The 18,193-nt window shown below is 42.8% G+C and overlaps 1 protein-coding gene across 5 annotated transcripts in view; it reads right to left on the reverse strand.

The window, feature by feature from the left end:
* DPP4 (dipeptidyl peptidase 4) overlaps positions 1–18,193 on the reverse strand; it is a 77,455-nt gene that overhangs the window by 22,158 nt on the left and 37,104 nt on the right. For all 5 annotated transcript variants that reach the window (XM_033412540.2, XM_004283621.4, XM_012538174.3 and 2 more), the window contains 10 exons: positions 17,745–17,857; positions 10,488–10,623; positions 8,394–8,438; positions 6,198–6,305; positions 5,874–5,941; positions 4,868–4,921; positions 4,374–4,495; positions 2,630–2,677; positions 2,286–2,384; positions 57–126 (listed from right to left, as the gene is read on the reverse strand). In XM_033412540.2, coding sequence (XP_033268431.1) covers positions 57–126; positions 2,286–2,384; positions 2,630–2,677; positions 4,374–4,495; positions 4,868–4,921; positions 5,874–5,941; positions 6,198–6,305; positions 8,394–8,438; positions 10,488–10,623; positions 17,745–17,857 — 863 coding nt within the window. The remainder of the gene's footprint in view (positions 1–56; positions 127–2,285; positions 2,385–2,629; positions 2,678–4,373; positions 4,496–4,867; positions 4,922–5,873; positions 5,942–6,197; positions 6,306–8,393; positions 8,439–10,487; positions 10,624–17,744; positions 17,858–18,193) is intronic.

The raw sequence follows: 18,193 nt of genomic DNA on the forward strand, positions 1-18,193 counted from the left end.
GGCAAAAGATGTACAATGGTTAACTTCTAAATTATTCCCTTATCTTGAATACTTACACATCTATTAGCAGAGGATATTTCTTGGATTTATCAAAATGAGGAGGCAAGATCATCTGATACCAGAATTCTAAACAAACAGAAAGGTTAATTAGTGAATTAAGAACACTTATTAGCACGTGATTTCGGTTCCTTATCTTTGTCAGTGATAAATAACATGTAGAGTTTAGCAGTTTGTTAAATTAGAATAGAAAAAGAAAATGAACCGATTTGATCCAGCATGTTTTTCAGATATAAACATATTCTCTTTCAGGTTAAAATACTAGTTTAAGGTTAAAACAATAAAGTTGTTTCTAATGGATCTATTAAATACATTGGTGCCTTGTAAAATAAAAGGGCATCTTAGAATTGCTGATGTTCCGTTTTTATGATTCTGTTCTTTGGCATCTGATCTACTCATCTAGTTTGTTTATGGCTTATGTTTTAAGTTTTCCTCCAAAATGCTTTCCTCTTCTTGAATTTCTTTGAAGATGTTTAGGATTTTTAGTTGGCCTTAACTCTATCTTAAAATTCTGATTTAATAACATTTTTGTAATTCTTATTGCCATCCCAGACCGTAAAGCTGAGTTCCCATTTTCAGCTCTGTGTTTCACAGAATGAAATCAGGTTTATGTGGGGCAAACTGTTCTGTACGATCTTGTGCAGGTCTGTTTAATTCTCTGTGCTTGATTTAACTTTAACATCAGTTTAATAAAATTTGTTCCTAAATAATAAATCGGTTACCTTTGCTCCCAAATTCAGGCTAATTAGTTAGACTAATCTTTTTTTTTTTAAAGAGAGCGAGGGAGAGAGAAAGAGAAAGAGTTGTTTCATATTTTAATAAGATTATTTCCAGCTTCAGTAGATTTAACCTGTATGGAAAAAAATCCTTATCTCTAGAGCTGTTCTTCCTTATGTTTATCTTTCTTTTGTTTTTTGTTTATTATAATTATTTTAGTTGAGGAAAAATTAAAAGTTTAAGAGTAAAATCTTTATATAGATAGATTTTTCTTCAATTTGTATTTTGCTGGTTATTTTATGCCTTCTGATTAAATGTGCTTATGAGAACAAAAGTTTTAATCTTTATTATATTTGAGTAGAATGTCAAACTATCAGTTGATAATGATGTTTTTAATAAATATGCCAAAGTCAACACTTGATCTCCCCTTTGTTTGAATCAGCACTGGTTGATTGGAAGTGTTTTACTTCCTATCTTTTGGAAGATGCACCGTCTCTCCTTCGGCGGGGGGTGTCACATCCTAATATTTAATATGTCACATCTTAATGTTCAACACCTTCTGTACCAGGCGGTCCAGATAGCTCTCCAGGACTGTCTCCAGAACTCTAAGCCCTTGCCAGCTAAGCCAGATTCAAGGTCCAGCAGCACTGGCATCACATAGGAGCTTATTACAAACTTAGAATCCTGGGCCTACCCTGACTTGCTGGCTCCAAATATGCACGTTAATAAGGTCCCAGGTGATCCGCACGCACCTGCAGTTTCAGTAGCACGGCTCTAAGCTCTTCTTCAAAAGTACCCCCTACTCTCCGTGCTTTGCCTGCCATTTAAAATTGGATGACCTGAGTGTCTTCCATTATTATCCTATATTTTAAAAAGAATCTAAAATAAATCAATCTTGATGGATTCCCCCTCCCCTATGAGTTGTGAGCCCCTAATAGAAAAGACAAGCAAACAAATAAAAATGACAACAACAAAATTACAAGATTTCCTCCTCAAAGAAACCCCTTGTTCTTAGTCGTCCCTGAACATAATCCATGATCAGGCCACCAGGCCAGGGCCTATCACGGGGAGGAGGTTAGCGAAAATTCAAGACTTCTGTCCTGAGACTGAAGTTTCAACATTTTATAGCCAACCGTATTTTTTTTTATACAAGTTATTTTAAATCTGTTTGGGTTAAAGGTAAAATATATTAGGATATCATTAAGTTAAAAACACAATTAATACTTAATAGTAGAATAGAGTTACTAATGGGATGAGACTGAACTAGCAATAATGCATTTTCTCCAAATATTTTCCTCTTAGAATAATATGTTACATAGAATGGTACTGTATTTTTTAATTAAAAGAAAAGTAAAACTAGTGGTTCTTGTGACAGAGCATTTCATGGAAAAATAACCTTACATCAGATTTACATATAAAATAAAATACATATGGTCAGATAAACTTATATTTAGTTATATTTTTACTGGTGTTTCCACGAAAAGTTATGTTCCAACAGAAATTTAACTTACTTGTTTTGTGCAAATAAATGAAGTCCAGTTTTTTTGAGGGCATCTGGACATCCTGCAGCATTTTATGCAAAGCTGAATTGTCTTCCAGGACTCTCAGTTCTAAACAAATAATTGAGACAGCAGTCATTTGTTACAACATGAAGAATATGGACTGTGCAAAGCAATAACAAACACGTGGGCGATTCACTGATGGGACTACACGTACTTCAGGTTATAAGCCTTGTTTTCAAGTCATTGTTAAGACACTCTAAAGCCAAAGAAAATCCCATTGTGCTAAGTACATGTTGCTTCTCTTCACACACGCTTTCCTGAAAAGCAAACGAGGGTGAAATAAGAGAAAGTACCTTTACCATTGCTGTTGCTATGCAGAGTATAGAGGGGCAGACCAGGGCCTGTTAACATAATCGGGGAAAAGTATATTTTAGAGTTTTGTTTTTTTTTAAAGAAGATAACATACTTTTCAAAAATAGCGTTTGTTACCATTTAACTTTGATATAATTTTGACACCATTTAGCTTTGATAGAATGAATATCACAGTGGATAAGAAGCTTACTAAGTGTTAGCTGATTTTCCTTTTCCTTAAAATGAACGCAATTTGAGTGTAAGAAGTATTACCGGAGAGGCACAGGGCTCTGGAGAATGAAACAGAAAATGCACCTCTGACCCTGCTGGGCGCCTTGCGCACATTACTATGCCTGAGTCCATTTTCCTCATCTGTGGACTAAGCCATCCAGACCCAACGACAGCCGCTATCCTTCCCAACTCTTAACACCGAGGTCCAGCGAGTACCACAACCTCTCTCGGGCCCCGCCCCCTGAGGGTGGAGCTCCAGAGCCAGGTTCCCCGGCCCCCAAAGGGCAGATTTCCCCCTCCCCGCTGCTGCCCTCACTGCGGAGTCCTGGACCAGGCGGCACATCTGCACTGTGCCTGACTTGGATAAGCAATTCCTTCCTGGCACGAGAAAAGTGTTTTTTCGCACACACTCAGATCTTCACTATTTATCCCAACTGTGGTAGTTGCAGAGTGGAAGGTAATGTATAGAAAAAGCTATCTCGTGAGCTATTTAATTTTGATACATTTGGATCATGATATTAATTTTTACATTTGATCAGAACCACAGTGGAGGCATTATAGGGACCTGGGTTTGAATCCCTGGCTTTCCTGCTTTGTGACGTAAGACAGCATATTTATGCTTCAATCTCCTCACATGTAAAATGAGGATAATAATATCTGCATTATAGAGTTTTCTTTCTAAAGGATCAACAAGATCATGAATACAAAACTTGAGCACAGTGCCTAGTATATATAAAACAGGTGCCCAAGAAATGGTGACTGGAAACAGCCATAGTAAAGAACTACAAAGAAAATATATTAAAGAAAATGTGCCAGTAAAAAAAAAAAGGTTCAGATAAATGGTTTGAAGACCTCTTTTTGGTGATTCACAGTTCTTTTTCAGAATATCCAGACTTTTTCTCTCATTTTGAGAAGTAATCTATCTTCTGTTAATAGCAGAGGCCTGTGTTTGAATCCCATTGGGCCTCTTATTAGCTGCATGACCTGTGAAATCACATTGTCTCTCCTTGTCCAGATTTCTTCACTTATATTAAAGAAAACAATAATAACAATAGCAACAGAAGATGAAGCTGTGAGCAGGTTGAGTCACAGGCACCACCTACATACATTTTTCTCATTTCAAGGGGCAAGTGCATAAAATTATAATTTGGGTGAAAAAATGCACAACATGTATGTGTATAAGGATGAAGTGCCTCTGTCATACATAAGCTCTGGGATGTGCTTTCAGTCTAAAGCAAGCCTCTTGGTTAGAAGAGGAAGGAGAGATGGTTAGCTCACCACTTATACGTGAGTGAAGGGAATAGGACTTATATGATATCAAGAACTCAGATTCAATAGGAGAGAACTGAGCAGGGCAGAAACTGGGCACTGAAGGGAAGCCTTCAGGGATGGAGACACTGAGCCAGGAGGGTGGTAAGAAGGTTGTCCAGAGAGGGTAGGGCATGCAGGGAGCTACTCAAGAGGAATTTTGGGGGTACCCCCTGCTCTCCCTCCCTGTCCTTCGTTCATACTTACCAGAACATCTCAGCTGATAGTACTTCGCCTCTTTACTAAATGATACAGAGTAGTACTGACACCTTTCTGGATTCAGCTCACAACTAAGGCACGTCACTTTTGTGGGGTAATTAAGTTGGATTCTGTAAAACCAATGGTGGAAGTTAAGTACTTGATGAAAGGAAAAATGAAAGAAGGAATCGAATAATGCCATATTCTAGTTTCAAAGATATCAGAATGCCAAAGCAATACTCAGAAACTTTTAAAATGTGAAAAAAATGCATGGATTAATTCATAATAACCTCAAACTTCCCGTTGTCTGGAAATATCACAAAGCATCTAATAAAGTCATGCTCTTTTGTTGACATGTGGGTTGGTTTATCGAGGAATAAAAGCATTCGATAGTAGTTCCAATTTAATATATTAGGACTAGGCAAAAAATAAAATAAAAACACAAGAGCCAGAAATTGTTCATTAGCTAAAAGGTCAAGTCAACAACTCGATAAAACTCTTACTTATAAAGATTTCTTCCACCTGGCATTCCTTTATGTTCATTACTAATGTAGTATCTGGGAAGAAAACAAATGAAATATATTAATTCTGTTTTTAAGCAAAAGTCAAGTACACTCCATTTAACTCAACACCAAGCACTAGCGTTCACACAAGTGCATGTGCATTAGTGCTTGCCCTTCCTTTATCATTCTTCCCTGCCCCCTCATCCTCAGAAACCATTTGTCCCCCATCATCTCTAAATAGGGGATTCTTTTTTAACAGACTAAAATATCTGAATATGGGGATTACTCCCTTAATTAGAGTGACAAGGAAAAACTCAAAGAAAGTCTTCTTTCAGAATAATATGACTGGACAACAAGTCTAAAGTTGACACCCCATTTATTTACACTGTTTTCCATATTTTCTGTTTCACAACACAAAACACTCGGTGGCAGGAGCCCCATCCTCCTAAGCGTGGCAGAGCCACTTCGAAACAGGACCTTCAAAAACTGTTTTGAGCAATGGCAAAACTCCTCCGTGGTGAAACCAATAAAGAATTATAAAAAGTGCCTAAGATTCTAATGAAAAACAACACTCCCTATCCCATCAATTCATGCGTGGTAGCTGACAGCCTCTGAAAAGCTTTCCATTCGCCAAAGAGTAAGGCCGAGACATGGACAAATACAATAGCCTCTCCAAGCCTTCCAAAAATCCAGTATCAGTTGAAATTTAACAAAATGCCCCTGAACGCTAGTTCAGTGTTCCAAGACGTTTACGAAAAAGAGGCTCCAGCTCTTCTAATGCAAAGCAGGTAAGAGCAAGAGGTAGAGCTGCTTGGTGGCATGGTATCAAGTCTGCTGAGCATATGTGAAAATCATTAAGGCTTCCGTATGTTAAAAAGAAAAAAGTCCTGAACACATTCCAAATAGACTACTCTTTATTTGTAGAAGATTTTTCCTTATTTCTGGGCAACGAATGGCATGATTATGACAAATATATTGATATACTACTGATTATTAGAATACTTACAGGTAATCACTGGTAAGAGCTTCTATCCCAATGACCTCCCAGGCTCCTTTTGTAATAAATGTGCAATTCTGATGGGATTTTTAAAAAAAAGAGGTTTATTAGACTCTCTCTCTGATCAAAGTTAAGGAGAGGATTAAATCATTTACATCAGGAATTGGGATAATCTCGGTTCTTTTCCCCATCCTACCTTACTGCAGAGACCACTGGGGTATGTGAATTAGTCTGATTATTGGTACAGTGATCGACTTTACCAAATGATTTCCACTTCAAGTTAGTTTCAAAAAAAGGAGATCAACCCGAAATAAATTATTTAAAAATACTCACTCTCTTATCTGTTTGGAAGTGACAAATGTGTTTGTAGCCCTCTTCGTTGCTGATGATTTTGTAGAAGCTATTCCCGTCAGAGGTAAAATGAGGTTCTGCAGGCCTAAACTAGAGAATAATAGGAAACACGAAACATGTTAAAGCACATTAGCCTCATCTCAGTACAACTTTAGCTTCAGAAGGTCCTCCCAACACCTATGCTCAAAACCCGTATTTCAGTTACTTGCCGATTGCAATCAGAGGGTCTCAATAGAAAATTCTCCTCCTAGAAAATGCAGACAAAAGATCTAACTCCTAGGGAATTTTTGATGGGGAGTAAATGGAAGAATAAACATGAAGAGGCTTACACAGGACACTCAACACATAGCAGTGGTTATTGTTACCCTTAGGCATCTTCTGTCTATGGAGGATAACGCTATGGTGTCTTGATATGTGTGAGAAAATTAGCATTAGCCGTTCAGTTCTAAGAAGTCAATTTCCTCGATGTCACAATGTGCTTTCTTGAAACAGACTAATATTATTTTTGACTGTTTCTAGTTGGAGGTGGTTTGTAATTTGAGGGATTTCCCCCTCCCCCCTGTTTCTTATACATAATTTTTTTGAAAGTCAGACTTAGAAACTCTTTAATCATTTCTGGACTAGATACCATAAGGAATGTCTGTCGTATATTTCATACGGAAACATTCATATAGTTATCATCTCTATTATAAGCCTTTCCATTTTGCTAAATAGGATCAACAATTTACCCAAAAAAAATAGTTGTATGGAAATATAGAACAAAATTTCCATTTTTTACAGTTCGATAAAAGATAGTTCTCAGAACATAATGTCGTTTAAGCAGAAGAGGATCTATCCCAGCCTGAAAGGAATATATCTCTTTACGACTTCGATTTCCTTACTACATTCGAGAGCAGGTAGGAGATGGTCTTTTAAAACTGTTGGTTCACTTCACTCTCGCTGTTTCCTCGCTCATCAGCTCCCATTTTGGGAAGAAAAATGCTTCCCTCTTCTATTTAGTGATTCAAAACGAATGCATTTATGGAGCAAGCCGAGGCGTGCAGTACACTTGGTGTTCTCATTACAGAGCTCGGAAACACATTCCCCTCTCTAGACCTGTGTTCACAGCCTTATCTTTTTAATACATTTCCCTGTTTCCCCTGGATGGAGTTGTGCCTAGTAGAAATGTGTGAAAAGTGGCATCTGTCTGGTTAAATACAGAGAGGAAAAAACATATTTTTTTCAAAGAGTCGTGAGGAAGTGTAGCATGTCTCTTGCCATGGAGGAAACCACTTTTCATGTTGGCAAACCTCTCCCCTCTGCCCAATCAATGCCTGAACAAAAAGGACGTGTGAATGCTAGGGGGCTCTGAGCCCAGCTGGAAGGGGTCGCATTTCTGGACCAGGGGGCTGCACCTCTGTGTTCTGGGAGACGAGAAATCCTTACGTTTTTTTATGTCACTTTGTTTCCCTCTTAAAGGGGCTTAATAGAAGTGGTCATACAAATTAGGGGCGATTCATTCTTCCTCTTTCACACGAGGTGCCATGATGGCTGCAGTGCCTTCGTCGGTTTGCTTCACCCCACGGGCTTGTAGCAACGTGGCTGGTGTAAGTCTGCACAAGGTGTAGCGTGAGGCGTGGGAAGTCACGGAGGGTCACGTGCTTCCTTGGAGAAAGTTCTGCATCCAGGGTATAGTAAAGTGTGAACCCACGTGTGTATGATTCCTCCAGAGAGAGGTGCATAGCGGGTGTGGTGTGAGTGCCACTGCGTCCCTGCCGGGGGAAGTCCTGTCCCCTGCGTTTGTGCAGAGGCTGAGGGCGGAAACCATGTTTTCTGCCGCCGAAGCGCCTAACTTCGAACGTGAGGTCAACGAAGACAACTGGTATCTTGGCTGCCTTTCAGCAACGGTTGCTTTTTAACTTTCCAGGAGCTAGAATTTGCCTAGGATATGTCTTTTGTTGTATCTGCTCTTCTCTTGAATTTTCACTTGTCCTTTTACTTTTTCCAACCAAGCATGTTGTATATTCTCTATAAAAAGACATCTCTACAGGGGACATTAAAATATTACGTTAAAAAAGGTCAACTGCTGTCTCTATTAATAGCAAATAACATAGGGGCCTCGTTTGGTATATCTGCATATTAAATAGCTCTGACTATCTGATCCATACGACAGAGAACCCCATAACTCTTACAACTTACTCTTCCAACCCAGCCAGTGGTACTTATTTCAGTGTGCTGCTGTTCCTAGGGAGGGAAAAATACAGAGAGAAGTGAGATACGAATTCTACGCTTTAGCTGCAGTTTGTGGCAATATAAGCAAGATTGTACTTGTAATAAAATAAAGGAAAGCTATCTCCATTCACATATTTGTATGTATGATAGTACCTTTTACATAGCTACATTAGAACATTTGCCTCTCTTGCCTAGAGCTCTGTCCTGGATGTGTACCTCGTAAGCCGTCCTGCAGGCTCCTCCACATTTTCAATTCAGCAAGTACAGAAGTATCTTTCCCTTATCCCCACCAGCTTGTTCTTACTCCTTCGTTCTTCTCTGGGTTAGTGGCACCATTCACCCAAGCCAGAGACCTGGGAATCACTCCAGACCCCTGCTCTTCTCACACGAACCCCCTCAGCCCCTGTCTTCTAGTCCTTTGACTTCTCTTGTTCTTCTCCACCATTATTGCCTTAGTTTGTGTCCTGTCGGGTTTCCCAGGTCCATGGCCCTGACCTCCTGGTTGGAGACGCTGCTGCTCTGCTCTCCTTCCAGTCTGCCCTCCACCCTGCTCAACCCACAGCTGACCCACAGCAACAGATAGTTCTATCTCATTATATTTCTTTCCTACTTAAAACCTTGAAATAGCTCTGAGTGTCTTACAAGGTAAGGTCAAACTCCTCAGAATGGTGCCTGAGCCGTAGCATATATCTCAAACCTCAGCTCTCATCATCGTGCCTCCGCCTCAACCCCTAGTCCTGTGTACCCCCAGACCCTGCAGGCTCCAAGTTCTTCACCCCAGATGCCTTTGCACAGCCTCTGCTCATAGGGTCCACTTGCCTTCATGCTGCCCCGAATATGACAACTTACCCCAGGCTGCTCTAGTCTCCTCCATGTCATCTCCCATCCCCTTCTGCCTCCCCCCAGGCAGGTTGATTGTCTTCTTTCGCCCTACATTTCCTTGGTACCTTGCTTATACACTTTTAGAGCACATTATGGTGCTATTGAGATGATTTAATTGGCAGGAAGCAAAGAGCTCGGTGTTTTACTTTGGATTCTGGCTGTCACTGTGAGCTAAGCAAGCTCCTTGACCCTACTGAGCCTACCTCCACAGTGTCTGGCTATTGTGAGTGTTCAAGAAATGGTAACTATTATTATTGATTTTCATAACAGTCTTCCCTACTAGAAAATAAACACTTTAGGGACAGGCATGCTGCCTAATTTTTTTTTTTTTCCCTCCAGAGCTATGCACAGAACTTGGAACAAAATAGGTATTCGATGATTGCTATATAAGTAATGAATGAGTGCATCAGGATACAGGGGCAGGCGGCGGAGGGAAGGATTTCTGAGGCAAGAATCTGCCGTGTGCCCAACCAGGGTGGAGCAGGGAGAAGAGGCGTGTGGTCACAGAGCCCATTACCAGAAAAGGGCTTGTAGAGCTGTCCTTGACATATGCCAGCAAGCCTCCCCCAGGCTCTACCCCTCCTGAGGCTGTTGGTCCCAATGGGGCTTTAATTTTGATCCACGACCTATACCTTGAGGTCTCTGGGCTGGAAACGCCCCCAGCACTTCAAGGTTGGATTAACACTTGCTTTTGCCTTAATGTTGCCACCCTCTCAGCCTGGAAGTTATCTATTTACTTTCTAAAGCTGTTTACTGCTGAAAGATAGTCACAGTGTGGTAATAGATTTGTGGCCTCTAGATATTTATTTTGCTACTCAGCGAGTCACTCCCCATTTCCTGAAACACGCTTCCTTGACCTTGCAGCCCCTGGCTTTCTCGGACTTTGTGAATTTTGACATCAAATTCTATTTTCTGGCTTTCCAATCACCACCACCCTTTTCCCAAGTGATAGTCTCCATAACTAAAACAGTATGACTAGTGAGAGCAGATGAACTAGACGTACCACCGGGTAATATCAAGTTATCTTAAAGTCACTCAAGATTTACTCACTGCCTCAGGGTCAGACACAGAGAAAGAATAGAAATTCAAGCTGTATTTCCTGATAACACTCTCCCTGTTTTCCTACAGCCCTCAGATCACATGTAGCTTTGGAAACAGAACATCCTGATTCAACTTTACCGCTGAGGAAATCCATCTTCCGGTGGTCTCATTGTAGTCACAGATATCCATCACTGAATAGTTCTGAATCCTCCGGATCCACTGCAAAGAAATCCTTTCTTCGGTTACCCATGTCACATCACACAAGTAGTAATCCCTGAAAGAAGGGAGGGAAGGAAGGATGGAGGGATGGAGGGAGGGGAGGCAAGGAGGAAAGGGAGGGAGGGGAGAAGGAGAATAACTATTTCCAGACCTTGGTACAAATAGACATTCTGCTCAATGAAATCAATCTTAACAGGAATACAATTTTAAATAGTTGTTGAAGCCATTTAACACCATAGTATTTTACCCTTTCTTAAAGCTTAAAGTGTAATTTAATTTTGAATGGAAATGCAAATATATCTGACAGGAAGAACAACAGCTAACATCCCACAGAGGTGTAACATACATGCCTCATGCCTCACACCATGCCTCACCATGGCTTTGCAAGTCCACAACTGGCCTTTGGTGGTGCCAGGGTGTCAAGGGTGATATTTTCCCATCTCTTTTCTGCTGTCTAGAGGGACCATGACAGGGAATCCAGGGACACTGGTTGAGATTTTATTCTTTTCTGGTAATTTGATACGTTTCTCTAAAACATCCTTCCTACTAGGGAGAAACTACAGTTGACCCTTTTCTCAACTTCATTTTCAAAGGGGAAAAAATGGACTCACATCTCTGCAAAGTTTGAAAACCAAATAATTATATCCTACAAATCTTTTCTCAAGTGTCAAAATATAAATTGTGTGAAGAAATTAAGGAAACTTTTGGTATTTTAACATAAATTTATATAAATAGAGATATCTCAAGCAGTACAGCCTCCTCCAACAAAAACCTTTAACAGTGTTTGGAACTGCATTTTGAGAGATGAGTGAGATGCATGGAATTCCTAATTTACCTTTCTGCTAGCCTCCCTAAATATTTGCTCTGGATAATTTATTTTATTTTATTTGCTCCCCACACCCTAGTGCGATTTTTGTATGACTCTTCTTAAATCATTCCTGTCCAGTGTGTGATCAAAACCTTGCTCCCTTTGGTCAGAAGAATTCCAAAGGAAATTTTTCGTTCCACCCCTTCCCATCTGACCCTATCCGTTCACCCTAACATGCTCCTTCGCTCTTTCATTCACGGGCCGTGCCCACCCCTCCTCTTGTCAACGCTGTCCTTCTTGACTGCAAACTCTCTGAGGCTGGGCCACAGCTGTCTGGTTCACAGGGTATCTCCAGGGCCTAGCAGACTACCTGGCACAAAGCAGGTGCTCACGAAAATTCTGTGGAATGTAGCACTGAACAGAAGGGGAAGTCCTGTCCCATCCTCGGGACCTAAGTAGCTCTGTCCTTCCTCAGAATTTACAGATCCCTTCCTGTCCCCACTCCCTTCACAGACACTAAATGAAACAACAAATATTTCTTGAGCGCTTAGGATGGATCAGGTGCTGGATAAAGCACTTTAAGCCCCTCACCACTTCACTATCTCCCTTTGCGGGGCAGGACAGTTACTGTGTTAATACGCCCAGGGGTACCCGGGCCTCCAGGCTGTCTCCGCTACAGGTGGCAGGCACTGAAAGAAGACCAAAACCCCTCACCGAGCAGCAAAGCACCACCTTCACACAAACAGGGACTCCTCTCCATTTCAGTCCTTTCTCTTGCTTATTAAGAACTGTACACTGTCCAGTCTGCACGACTGGTGTCCCCTGAACACCCTATGAGGTTTTCCACATGCCTCCCTTTGTCAACCTGCCCTTCCGTCTGAAATGACTGTCATGCTTTAACTTCTTCAGGATTTACTCAAATATCCCCCGCCCGTGAGGCTTTCTTGAAGACCCCCTCCTTCTATACCGCTATCACGGGTCCCATGGTGCTTTTCACGAACCGCCAGTCTGCGGAGTCTGAGAGGGTGAATGCTGCTTCACCGGCCCAGGAGCAAGGGCGCCTCATCTAGTCTAACTGCCCGATACTGAGCCCAAGGCAGAGGCGTTAAGTGAGAAAATGGAAAGGCAAACCAGTCATCCCGGGGGGTAGGGGATAAATACTTGCAAAGGGAATGGAAGAATGAAACGCAAGATAGAAAACAAAAGGTTTTGAAATGAACTCTCTAGACCTGGGGTCAGAACAATTTTTCAGAAGAGGGCCAGCCAGTAAATAGTTCCAGCTTTGCGGGCTACATGCTCTCTGTCGCAGCTACTCGACTGCCTTGGCAGCACCAAAGCAGCCAGAGACAGTGCGTAACGTATGAGTGTGACTGCGTGCCAACGAGATGCTGAGATTTGAAGTTCATGTAAATTTCACCTGTCATGCAGTATTATTCTTCTGATGATTCTTCTTCCCAACCATGCACAAAGGTCAAAACCGTTCTTACCTGGGGGACCATCTAAAAATAGGTGGGGGCAGGATTTGGCCGGCAGGCCCAGGGGTGCTAAGCCCTGTTCTATACCAGTAGTTCTTATTGTTTTATGTACCTGTCTCTAGGGGGAAAAAGGGTAGCATGGAGTCTGCGGCCAGCGTCGGCAGGATGCCCTCTTCCCTGGGTGGTTCATTGAATTAATCACTCCACCGTATGCAGTTGCTCTTAGTAGTGGTTTTCTTTCCAGGTAGTAATAGGTACCTTATTTTAAGTATCTTTAATATACCCAAAGAAACATTTACACAAATTAGGGGAATTAATATCACACAACAGGCCTTTATTACATGCCTACTCTTTGCAAGGCAGCAGCCAGTTTACAAAGGGATACCCTGTGTCATATGACTCTCAAGCACAAGTCTCTCCCAGCGCATTCAAATATGATTTGCTTTATAAAATTCAGTTATTCCGTCTATATGCACTCTCGAGGAATAAATAGATTTCATAGAGTGAGGAGCTTTATCCTGAAAAGAATTAAGAGGGTGAAGCTAACCAGCAATGTTTACCAGAGGGATGGGTGGACGTTCTACAGAGGGAACGACTGGGAGGAGGAAATCTGAAGCCACCTGCTTATTTTGAATCCTGATTCCAACCCTGTCCAGTGTGTGACCTTGAACGAGTCACCTAACCTCTCTACACTTCTGTTTACTTGTCTGCAAAACACGAACTCTAACATTCTTCCCGCATAAGGTGATCATGAGCTTTATGTCAGCACTTAGATGAGTTCCTGGCCCAGAGTAGACTCCACATGGTGTGAACTCTCCTTATGTAGAGAAATTACTTCATTGCTTTAGTATTAAAATCAATCGTATTCCTCTTGGACTAATCCTGTTCCAGAAGTTAGAAGAGCTTGTTGAATCACTGTGCCTAACCTGGGAAAGGCAGTCAGTGGCTCAAGGGAAGGCCAGGCTGCCTCGTATGGTCCCTGGTTCCTCTTCCACCCCTCCCCCAACCACTCTAACCAGTCTATTCAGTATGTGCCTCTCTGTTTTTACAGAATAAAATTGGCATGTTGTGGAAAGTATACTTGACGATCCTGCTTGTTGGATTTTTCTGGTCTTAAGTGGGGACTTAAAACTTCCAGTAAAAACTACAATTAAGCTCTTGGTTTCCTTATATCTTTTTCATGACTCACTGACATCCTGGCCTGGTGTGATCGCAGCTCCAGGCTGGGTTATGCCCTCTCATTCTGTCTCCCCTCAATTCCAAATCGTAAAGAGAAACTGATTGAAGAGGAGCGTGTTTATATAAGAATTCAAAATTTAGAGCCCGCTCCACTGGTGAACCGCCTTTATGGAGCCCTCACAGGGTGCAGAGTATACCTCGGGCTGTGGAGAGTGACAAAGGTAGTGGAGGATACAGGTTCATGAACCTTTGATCTAGAAATGGGCAGGGAAGATGCCAGATGCATGTGAGTTTCCTGGCAGACTTCCCAAATTCCATCGCTCAATGTTTTCAAATGGGGAAAAGTTACTTTTATATGGCTGATTGCTGAACCCAAAGCATAATTCTTGACTTTTAGTAGATAAAGTTATTTAGTACCAGGAGACCCACTAATCATGTTAAAGAGTTTTCTTCCCACCTCACCTGCCCCTTTCCACTAGGCCCCTTTGAAAAGAAGAAGGCTATTTGGAGTCCACTTTCCTAAAACAACCCTTGGAAAACGTGTGCATGTGTGGGGAGAGCCTCATCTTCCTGTAGGATTTCAGCTGCTGGATGCTCTGTGATGAAAGGATGAGGCCTAAGGAGAAAATTAGTGATGGGTGCGCGGGCAGAGGAGAGCCTGGCTCCAGGAGCGAGTGAATTACTACGGGACAGAGCAGAAGGTGCTGGGCAGCTGAAGAGGCATAACTTGCCCGCATTAACTTGGCCCTGCTGATCTCTGCATGAGGCTAGAAAACGAAGCACCGCCGTGTACGAGAACATTTTTCTCCAGAGGGGCCCTCAGGCCTGGTTTTAGCAAAGCTGCAGATGTACTGGTGCTAACAGAGACCAGAGCTGGGTTTGCAGTTTCATACACAGCACATTCCTGTAGCATTTCCAGAAATGCTTCTTTGGTGAAATACGTTCCCCAGAAAATACCCACAGTGAGTAAGGCAACCCTCACCATGAGTGTGGCGTAAAGAACTGCAAAGAACAAAGACTTAAGGATTCATTCATATAGGGGGAAAAATAAGTCCTTAAACTGCTTAAGTTTCCTGAGCTCTGAAATTCACAACTGTGCCTTGGAAAGTGATTTCTAAGTGGGAAAGATGCCATCTCTTCATCTGTGAAATGGCCGTGAAAATGACACCATAGGCAGCATGTGGGTAATAAATGAGACAACGTGAGCAGAGCACCAGGCACAGTCCCCAACATAGGAAGCACCCAATACACTTTAATTCGACTATTCTATTACTCTGGCCCAGCAAGTGCGGGCCTCTGTCCTACTCCCAAGCTCCCGTGCTAAGTTGCTGTGTGATCTTAAGCAAATGGGTCTACTTCTCTGAGCCTCAGATCTCTCGTCTGTGTCTCACAGAGGTGTTCTCAGTGTGCTCTGGAACCCCGGTAGGTTCTGTCGATTGTGAGACGCCTGGGGGAAGGAGAAGGCACAGGGGCTGGGCCTAGAACCTGAGCAGCCATCTGCCATTGGCTTACTGGCACCCCACCTCTGTTGTATCTCACTTGCACAAAGGTTTCTCGCTCCTTAAAAACATTTGTAAGGTCCAAAGTCCCTTCCAGATCTAAAATCTTTCAGCGTGGGAGCTCACGGCTCATCCTCCCTTCGGACAGATGTTGGGCGTATACCAAGAGGGCACGCAGGGCTTGCTTCTCTTCCCTGGGCAGCCCCGAGCTTGTGCACACTCGGTGATCCTTCCACTGCAGTCCTCCCCCCCACCCCCCGCCCCACTGTGCCCTGTCCAATTCACTCATCCTCCGGGATGTTTTCTTTGATCCCCGGGGTCACGGAAAACCCATCTCCCCCTCCTCAGAATGCCTCCAGCCTTTTTTTTATGCCTCTGTCATAGGCGCTTTGGGAGTCATTTATGGACACGTTTTACATCCCCCACCCCATCATAAGCGCCAGAAGGGAGACTCAGCCCTACAGGACATCTATGAGTGTAAATAGCGGGTGCTTAATCAATGTTGATGGAAGAGATGGCTGGACGGGACCAAAGAGCAGATTTTAGAACCTAAAGAAATACTTTTTAGTTGACTGATAATTAATTTTCCCTAGGAATAAACAGGTTAATATAGATACTTCTGAGAAAGTAAATGAATTAATAACCACAGAGCAAAGCCTCCAGCATGCCTGATGTAGTAAATGCAACCCTGAGAAGGAAAATGCTTCCATATGGCTCTGATGATAACTTCAGGCATCTGAGGGCACCAGCTGAATTCACACAGAGGGAGAGAGAGGCACCTCGAAGAAGAGTGCTTATGAGCTCCTTCTTTCAAGTCAGAAAGATTTGAATACAGCCCCCTACTGGGTCATTTTCTTAACCTCTAGGCCTCATTTTCTTATCTGTAAAAGAGCCATATAATAATAGTTGCTGGAAAGAGTTACTTAAAGGCTAATAAGATAAAGCACGTGATGCCCTGTGTCTGGCACACAGAGAGTGCTCAATAGAGGCTAGTCATTATTTAGAAGCAATGATAAAACCAACACAAGTAATGGAAAAGAAGAGAGAGCAACCTGATGGCCAAAAGTTTCATGCAGTTTGGTGTTTACAGGAAGATTAAGGAGGGGCTGAGAGTTTCAAACCACCAAGGATCATGCAAGCAAATGACGTCTGGAGGTACATCGGTGAGACGGGGGTGTCTAAAATTAATCCATGGTTTCCCTGAATTACTCTAGGTCTTACCAGGCCCCGCAAAGCCCCGTGTGATCTGACCTTCCTCCCATCACTCCCCTCTCCACTCAGATGCTCCAGACGCTGTGGCCTCCTCGCAGGGCCTCCACTGCACCAAGCACGCTCCCTCTGCAGGGGCTTTGCACCCGCTCTTCCTCTGCCCGGATACTGCTCCCCCAGCTCTCCACGTGGCTAGATCTTCCCCTCTTCCTTCACATCACTGCTCACGGGCCTCTTATTAGAGAGACCTTCCCTGGCCTCCCCCCAACCATCAGCATCACGGCTGCCCTCCTTTGATCGTCTTCACAACATCTCACGTAACTTTATTTGTTTACCTGGTGGTTGTCTGCCTCCCCTACTTGAGTGGAGGCTCCATGACACCAGAGGCTCTGGCTGCTCTATTCATTCTGCAACCTCACCCCTGGAACCATGCCCGGCATGAAGGCATGAAGTTGGAACTCAGCAGAGTGTGTATGGTCAGGCCCCCCAAGATGGCTGTTCTCTTGCTCTCTGTACATCCCCTGCTCCCCTGAGTAACCTTCCTACATACTTGCCCCAGGCTCCAGCCAGTGACTATTCTTAACAAAGGGGAGGTGAGGGGCGTGCCTCTCCGCTGTTTCCTTGGTAAATAATGAGCCAACCTGATGTAATCCTCCCTGTAACTGGCAATCTCCTCTTCCCCCTGGGAGCAAAGTCTGCTGCCTTGTCCTGCCCACTGTCCACAGCAGCACGCTGTGCGGTGTCGCTCCAGGATCTTGCTTCAGATGTGTAAGCTCCCGCACGCATTAAACCACTGATGTCTTTGTTGCTGACTCTGGGTTCTTTCTTTGGTCTTAAAGCTGGGCAAGTGCAGCCCAACAGAGTGGTTGAATGGAAGAATGAATGATGGGCAGGGCCAGGTGACACCATGAGATACTGCCATTGATTCTGCCATTCATTTTGAAAGTGTTCTCCCTGGGAGCTGTGGAACTGTTTACAACACAAGCATTCGGGTCAAGAGTCTTACCCTATTAACACAGAAGCAGGAGGAATGATTTGTTGGGAAGTTGCATTGATGTCTGGGCTGAGAGTGTTGGTATTTACAACAAAGAAATTTACAGTTGGGTTCACAGCTCCTGCCTAGGAAAAAAACAATCACAGAATTGGTATTGACAAAAGATATATACATAACAACATCACACAAGTTTAGAGCTGTACAAAAATGTCTGCATTATGGCCATAAAATTATAAACAATCAGACACTTTCAAACAATTTAATACAGATAAAATGAACATAAGGGAGAGTCATGAAATGCAACCTTCTCATGTTCAGGCAGAAATATATATATGACTCCCGTTTAAGTAATGAATGCTCATAATTTATGCACTTTGAGCAGAAAAGGATAAACTTGTTAAAATCAATTCTTTTAATTTGTAAATATACCCTGACTCCCGAAGACAAGAAGACTGATGGCT

Source organism: Orcinus orca, chromosome 7 (assembly GCF_937001465.1).
Source record: "Orcinus orca chromosome 7, mOrcOrc1.1, whole genome shotgun sequence".
In the NCBI taxonomy this organism is placed as follows: Eukaryota; Metazoa; Chordata; class Mammalia; order Artiodactyla; family Delphinidae; genus Orcinus; species Orcinus orca.